The following is an 8,425-nucleotide window of genomic DNA, read 5'->3' as shown; positions in this document are numbered from 1 at the left end:
CTTAGTTTGGCTGGATATGAAATTCTGGGTTGAAAATTCTTTTCTTTAAGAATGTTGAATATTGGCCCCCACTCTCTTCTGGCTTGTAGAGTTTCTGCCGAGAGATCTGCTGTTAGTCTGATGGGTTTCCCTTTATGGGTAACTGGATCTTTCTTTCTGGTGGCCCTTAACATTTTTTTCTTCATTTCAACTTTGGTGACTCTGACAATTATGTGTCTTGGGGTTGCTCTTCTCGAGGAGTGTCTTTGTGGCGTTCTCTGTATTTCCTGAATTTGAATGTTGGCCTGCCTTGCTACCTCGGGGAAGTTCTCCTGGATAATATCCTGAAGAGTGTTTTCCAACTTGGTTCCATTCTCTCCGTCACTTTCAGGTACACCAATCAAACGTAGATTTGGTCTTTTCACATAGTCACATATTTCTTGGAGGCTTTGTTCATTTCTTTTTACTCTTTTTTCTCTAAACTTCTCACTTTATTTCATTCATTTGATCTTCAATTGCTGATACTCTTTCTTCCACTTGATCGAATTGGCTACTGAAGCTTATGCATGTGTCACGTGGTTCTTGTGCCATGGTTTTCAGCTCCATCATGTCATTTAAGGTCTTCTCTACACTGTTTATTCTGGTTAGCCATTAGTCTAATCTTTTTTCAAGGTTTTTAGCTTCCTTGCGATGGATTCAAATATCCTCCTTTATATTTGATATTTGGAGAAGTTTGTTATTACCAACCTTCTGAAGCCTGCTTCCGTCAACTCATCAAAGTCATTCTCCGTCCAGCTTTATTCCATTGCTGGCAATGAGTTACGATCCTTTAGAGAAGAAGAGGCACTCTGGTTTTTAGAATTTTCAGCTTTTCTGCTCTGGTTTCTCCCCATCTTTGTGGTTTTATCTAACTTTAGTCTTTGATGATGGTGACCTACAGATGGGGTTTCAGTGCGGATGTCCTTTTTGTTGATGTTGATGCTATTCCTGTTTGTTAGTTTTCCTTCTAACAGTCAGACCCCTCAGCTGCAGGTCTGTTGGAGTTTGCTGGAGGTCCACTCCAGGCCCTGTTTGCCTGCGTATCACCAGCGGAGGTTGCAGAACAGCAAATATTGCCGCCTGATCCTTCCTCTGGAAGCTTCATCTCAGAGGGGCATCCTGACTGACACAGAGGTGTCAGTCAGCCCCTACTGGCAGGTGTTTCCCAGTTAGGCTACACGGGGATCAGGGACCCACTTGAGGAGGCAGTCTGTCCTTTCTCAGAGCTCAAACTCCATGCTGGGAGAACCACGGCTCTCTTTAGAGCTGTCAGACAGGGACGTTTAAGTCTGCAGAAGTTTCTGCTGCCTTTTGCTCAGCTATGCCCTGCCCCCAGAAGTGGAGTCTAGATAGGCAGGCAGGCCTCATTGAGCTGCGGTGGGCTCCACCCAGTTCCAGGTTCCCAGTCACTTTGTTTACCTACTCAAACCTCAGCAATGGCGGATGCCCCTTCCCCAGCCCAGGCTGCCACCTCGCAGTTCGATCTCAGACTGATGTGCTAGCAGTGAGCAAGGCTCTGTGGGTGTGGGACCTGCCGAGTCAGGCGTGGAATATAATCTCCTGATGTGCCATTTGCTAAGACCACTGGAAAAGTGCAGTATTAGGACAAGAGTGTCCCAATTTCTCAGGTACAGTCTGTCATGGCTTCACTTGGCTAGGAAAGGGAAATCCTCTGACCCCCTTGTGCTTTCTGGGTGAGGCAATGTCCCGCCCTGCTTTGGCTCACCCTCTGTGGGCTGCACCCACTGTCCAACCAGTCCCAGTGAGACGAACCAGGTACCTCAGTTGGAAATGCAGAAATCACCCGTCTTCAGCGTCAGTCACACTGGGAGCTGCAGACCGGAGCTGTTCCTATTTGGCCATCTTGGAACCCATCCCCAATTTATATGATTTTTAAGTGGCTAGAGTGCCAATTTTGTGTTGTAAATCTTACATTCACATTGTTAAAATCACAATTAACAAAAAACAGTTATAGAGTTGGCACAGAATAGGACTGTACACAGCTGCAGTCTTTTTTCTTTTTCATCCTCTGCATTATCTAGCCATAATTGAGATATGTGGTATCTCATATAAGTAGGATTTTATTTAACCTACAGTTTTAACACATAACTTTTACAATTAAATATACTACACTGAATACATTAAATTAATTCAACTTTTTCTTAAGATTCAAAGAAGGTCACTGTTGTGAATGTAATTGTAGTGAGCCATAATATAATGATGCCTTCATGGCTCTCAAAAAATGGTTTTTGCCCTTATTCTAATTACCCTCAAATACAAGGTTGCTAGTTAGGATACCAGAGAAAGTGAACTAGAAAGACTAGTTGCCTTAAACACTGATCTTTCTTTTCTTCTCCCTCACTTCTGATTTTGTTCCCTGTCATTTAATGATGTTGTCAATGGAATTGCTTTCTGTTATTTTTAGTTACAGTTATGCTTGCTTCTCCCCTTCTATTAGACTGTCTTCTTTATTTCTTTGTTTTATCCTCAGTTTCTCTTCAGTTTAGACTTTACAGCAGGCTGAGGTTGACTTTGAGAGCTACTGTGAGCCAACATAGGAATTCTGTTTTCTGACTGGTATATTGACTAATCACAGTACATATTCTAAGATCTCTATATCTATGATTCATTTAAGAATTGTCAGTCAGTTGTGGTAGCTCATGCCTGCAATGCCAGCACTTTGGGAGGCCAATTTGGGATGACTGCTTGAGCCCAGAAGTTTGAGAAAAGCCTGGGCAACATAAGGAGTCTCTGTCTCTACAAAAAAAAGTCAAACATTAGCTGGGCGTGGTGGCATATTCCTGTCGTCTAAGCTACTTGGGAGCTGAGGTGGGAAAATTGCTTTGAGGCCAGTAGATCGAGGCTGCAGTGAGCTGTGATTGTGCCACTGCACTCCAGCCTGGGCAATGGAGCAAGACTCTGCCTGAAAAAAAAAAATATTGCTACATAGCCACTATTTGGGTAACTGCCTAAACAGTTAAAATCATCTGAATTACTAACACATGCAATCTAATTGTATTTATCTCATCAGTAATATTTAGTAATGAGCAGCAGGGATAATACTGTGACAAGCAATACAGCACAGAATCTAATTTTTTAGGGTCAATTTTCTATAATGAAGCTCATAATTCTGTATAAATGTGCATTACAGAACATGAAATATTAATAAAAGCATTAATAGAGTGTTCAACCTCAATATGTTTTTATGTATTAGATTATGTCTATTCAGCTTTCCTCTAGTACTGTTAATATCAACTCTGTTATAAATGGAATTTAAGTATTCAGCTTAGTAACTAGAAATATTTCTAAGGTATTATTTGGCTGAGGTTTTTTCCTTTTCAATAACTTTCATTTTGCTATAAAATCATTTATTGCTTCATAATTATCAGTATGTTCTTTTCTAAGGCCTTCACTAAGAACTTTACCCTACATATTGGCAGGTTTGAACCAATGTTAAGTTTTTAATCTCTATGCATCAATACTGATATTAATTTCAAATTCATGCCATGATTAATGAAGATGAATACAAAGCAAAAGCTATTTTAAAAAATTTTTTTTTTTTTTTTGCAGAGACAGGGTCTTGCTATGTTGTCCAGGCTGGACTTGAACTCCTAGACTCAAGTCATCCTCCTGCCTTGACCAAAGAACTGGGATTCCTTTTTAAATTATGTCTATATCCAAATCTAGATAAAAACCTCTGAATACATTCTTGGATTGTCTACTTTATTTTTTTCTTTTTTTGAGAAGGAGTCTCACTCTGTCACCCAGGCTGGAGTGCAGTTGTGCGATCTCGGCTTACTGCAACCTCCGCCTCCCAGGCTCAAGCGAGTCTCCTGCCTCAGTTTCCCATGTGGCTGTGATTACAGGTGCTGGCCACCACGTCCTGCTAATTTTTTTATTTTTTAGTAGAGACAGGGTGGTTTCACCATGTTGGAGGCTGGTCTTGAACTGCTGACCTCAAGTTATCTGCCCACCTTGGCCTCCTGAAGTACTGAGAATATAAGAGTAAGCCACCACGCCTGGCCTACTTTATGATTTTAAAAGAACTTTGCTGATTTTGAAAAATGCCTCTGCTTTTTTGTTTTAGGTACATCAAGTATAAAAGCCTCTAAACATTATGATTAGATGAATTTATATTTGAACATTTATAAATTACATCTTCTATGGTAATAAGATGTACATCTTAATAATTTCCTAAATTCACAATCTTCTAAATAAAATGCTTTCTATTCAAACAGGCCAATATTTGGTCATATAGTCCTTTATAAACTACAAGGACAGGTAAATAAGACATTTACGTTTTCATAGATATGCTTTATATGTTTACTTACTTTAGTAAGTAATGCTTCATTTGCAGCTTCAATTACTTCATTCCTATCTTGGACTTGTTGATGCAAATTGCTTACAGTATCCTGAGCTTCTTCTAATTCCAGTTTTGCCTTCTCTAATTGTTCATTTAGTTGCTGAACAGAAGTCTTTTGAGAGTCAGCAGAAATCTTCCACTTTGCATGGTTCTCTTGATGTGAAATCATCTATATAGCCCCAGAATGGAAAAGAAAAAAAATAAACAAAAAAATAGAATGAAACTGGATTCAACAACAGTCTAATACTTTCTACTTTTATTTACTTTTTCTTTAAAAATAGCAAATTCTGTTTATAGTTACAAATATCTGATTTTTCAAAAATACTAGAGGAAAAAGGGAGAAAAGGAATCTATAATCTTCAATTTACTCAAGAACTTAATGAACCAAATGCAGTGGATTCTATTTGGGTACTGATTTGAACAAATAAATTATAAAGACATTTTTGAGACAACTGGGAAAATCTGAACAATGATTGGATACTTGATGATATTAAGGAGTCACTGTCAATTTTTAGGTGTGATAATGGTATTGTGGTTCTGTTCCAAAAAATAGCCCTTATCTTTTAGAGCTATGTTATGGTTTGGCTCCGTATCCCCACCCAGGCTTCATCTTGAATTGTAATTCCCGTATGTCGAAGGAGCAATCTGGTGGGAGGTGACTTGATCATGGGGATGGTTTCACCCATGCTGTTCTCATGATACTGAGTTCTCATGAGATCTGATCGTTTAAAAGTGTGACACGTCCCCTCTTGCTCTCTCTCTCCCACCACCATGTAAGACATGACTTGCTTCCCCTTCTGCTATAATTGTAAAAACTAAGTTTCCTGAGGCCTCCCCAGCCCTGTGGAACTGTGAGTCAATTAAACCTCTTTTCTTTATAAATTACCCTGAAACTGTCAGCGTTCTCCAAACCCCAGAATGGTAGATCCAGTGACAGCCCTTGCACCTGCACCTGGAAAAGCCTTAGGCACCCATGCCAGGCCTGAGACTGTGTAATTTATAAGGAAAAGAGGTTTAATTGACTCAGTTTTTATAGCAGGGTGAAAATGGACTAATAACAGAAAACTGGTATCAGAATAGTGGGGTACTACTATAAAGATAACCTGAAAATGTGGAAGTCACTTTGGAACTGGGTAATGGGCAGAGGTTAGAACAGTTTGGAGGAATCAGAAGACAGGGAGATGTGAGAACGTGTGGAACTTCCCAGAGACTTGTCGAATGGTTTTGACCAAAATGCTGATAGTGATATGGACAATGAAGTGTAAGCTGAAGTGGTGTCACATGGAGATGAGAAACTTATTGGAAACTAGAGTATCTTGCTATGTTTTAGCAAAGAGACCAGTGGCATTTTGCCCCCACCCTAGAGATCTGTGGAACTTTGAAGTTGAGAGAGATGATTTAGGGTCTCTGAGAGAAGAAATTTTTAAGGATTCAAGAAGTGATCTGGCTTTTGTGAAAGTGTACAGTCATATGCATTCACAAAGAGATGATCTGAAATCAGAACTTATGTTTAAAAGGGAAGCAGAGCATAAAAGTTTAAAAAAATTTGCAGCTTGGCCATGTGGTAGAAAAGAAAAACCCATTTTATGAGGAGAAATTCAAGCTGGCTACAGAAATTTCCTTAAGTAATGAGGAGCTAAATATTAATTGCCAAGACAATGGGGAAAATGTCTCCAGGCCATTTCAGAGATCTTCAAGGAAGCCCCTCCCATCACAGGCCTGGATATTTAGGAGGAAAAAATGGTTTTATGGGCCAGGCCCAGAGCCCCACTGCTCTGTGCAGCCTCAAGATGGGGTGACCTGCATCACAGTTGATTCAGCTCCACCCATGGCTAAAAGGGGTCAAGGTACAGCTCAGACCGTTGCTTCAGAGGGTGCAAGCCCCACACCTTGGCAGCTTCCATGTGGTTTTAAGCCTGCAGGTGCACAGAAGACAAGAATTGAGCTTTGGGAGCCTCTGCTTAGATTTCAGAGGATGTGTGGAAATGCCTGGAAGTCCAAGCAGAAGTCTGCTGCAGAGGTGGAGCCCTCATGGAGAACCTCTACTAAGGCAGTCCAGAGGAGAAATGTGGGGTTGGAGCCCCTATACAGGTCCCCACTGGGGCACTGGGTCGTGGAGTTGTAAGAAGACAGCCACCATTCTCCAGACCCCAGAATGGTAGATTCACCAACAGCTTGCATCCTGCACCTGGAAAAGCCCCAGGCACTCAATGCCAGCCCGTGAAAACAGCCACAGGGGCTGTACCCTGCAGAGCCACAGGGGTGGAGCTGCCCAAAACTTTGGGAGTCCACCCCTTGCATCAGCATACCTTGGATGTGAAGAATGGAGTCAAAGGAGATTATTTTGGAGCTTTAACATTTAATGACTGCCCCACTGGGTTTCAGATTTGCATGGGCCCTGCAGCCTCTTTGTTTTGGCCGATTTTTCCCATTTGGAAGGGGAACATTTACCCGATGCCTGTATCCCCATTGTATCTTGGAAGTAACTAACTTGTTTTTTTATTTTATAGGCTCATAGATGGAAGCAACTTGGCTTGTCTCAGATGAGACTTTGGACTTGGACTTTTGGGTTAATGCTGGAATTAGTTAAGACTTTGGGGTTCTGTTGGGAAGGCATGATTGTGTTTTGAAATATGAGAAGGACATGAGATCTGGCAGGGCCCAGAGTTGGAATGATATGGCTTGGCTCTGTGTCCCCACTGAAATTTCATCTTGAATTGTAATCCCCATGTGTGGAGGAAGGTACCTGATGGGAGCTTACTGGATCATGGGAGCAGTTCCCCCAAGCTGTTCTCATGATAGTAAGTTCATTCTCATGAGATTTGATGGTTTAAAAGTGTGGCATTTCCACACACTCTCTCTCTCCTGCTGTCATGTAAGACATGCCTTGCTTTCCCTTAACCTTCTGCCGTGATTTTAAGTTTCCTGAGGTGTCCCCAGCCATGTGAAACTGGGAGTTAATTAAACCTTTTTCTTTATAAATTACCCAATCTCAGGTATTTCTTTATAGCAGTGTGAAAATTGACTAATACAAAATACTTACTGAATATAGAATAGTATAAATGTATACATCCTCATATTTATTTTTGAACAGATGAAATAATTATGTTTACATAATTATTTATGGATGAAATAATTATGTCTAAAATTTGCTTCAAATAATATGTGAATATGGGGGATGGCTTGGGAATGGGTTTAACATTTATGTTAAACTCCATTCAAGGGAGTTTGGTAACATTTTTGTGGGTGATTGGTGGGGTTTGTGGGGACCATGTCTTGCTTAGATTGGTGGGGCTTGTGGGGACCATGTCTTGCTTAAATACATTTAGAATCATATCTCTTTGAAAGCATTGTGCTTTCAAAGGTTAAAGGTATGTTGACACACTTCCAAGAATGCTTAGGACTGTCTAGGTTTTATGCCTGGTACCCTCATGTAATTACTATAGCATTCCTTTTCATTCTCAAAAGTATTCTCTTTTAGATAAAGAAAGTGGTCAATGTATTTATGCATGAAATAAATTGGCTATGCATTGATAATTATTAACATTCAAAAATAAATATGAGAATGTATACTATTTATACTATTTTTAAATATATTTAAAATTTTCACAATTAAAGGTTAAAACAATCTCATTCTCCTCCAAAAAGTCAGGAGTTTTGCATTTATTATTAAGGGATTTTCTGACAATTTGGAAACCTACATATTAAAAAATACTGTTGATCTAGAACTAGAAATACCATTTGACCCCGCAATCCCATTACTGGGTATATACCCAAAGGATTATAAATCATTCTACTATAAAGACACAGGCACACGTATGTTTATTGTGGCACTATTCACAATAACAAAGACTTGGAACCAATCCAAATGTCCATCACTAATAGACTGGATAAAGAAAATGTGGCACATATACACCATGGAATACTATGCAGACATTAAAAAAGATGAGTTCATGTCCTTTGCAGGGACATGGATGAAGCTGGAAACCATCATTCTCAGCAAACTATCACAAGAACAGAAAACCAAACACTGCATGCTCTCAC

The 8,425-nt window shown here is 40.0% G+C and overlaps 1 protein-coding gene across 1 annotated transcript in view; it reads right to left on the bottom strand.

Moving 5' to 3' along the window:
* Positions 1-8,425, bottom strand: part of CCDC18 (coiled-coil domain containing 18) — a 114,166-nt gene that overhangs the window by 18,230 nt on the left and 87,511 nt on the right. The window contains exon 27 of the mRNA XM_011939996.1: positions 4,350-4,550. Within this exon, the coding sequence (XP_011795386.1) occupies positions 4,350-4,550 (201 nt within the window). The remainder of the gene's footprint in view (positions 1-4,349; positions 4,551-8,425) is intronic.

Source organism: Colobus angolensis, unplaced genomic scaffold (assembly GCF_000951035.1).
Source record: "Colobus angolensis palliatus isolate OR3802 unplaced genomic scaffold, Cang.pa_1.0 Scaffold186, whole genome shotgun sequence".
NCBI lineage: Eukaryota > Metazoa > Chordata > Mammalia > Primates > Cercopithecidae > Colobus > Colobus angolensis.
This window is presented reverse-complemented; position numbering and strand designations above follow the sequence as displayed.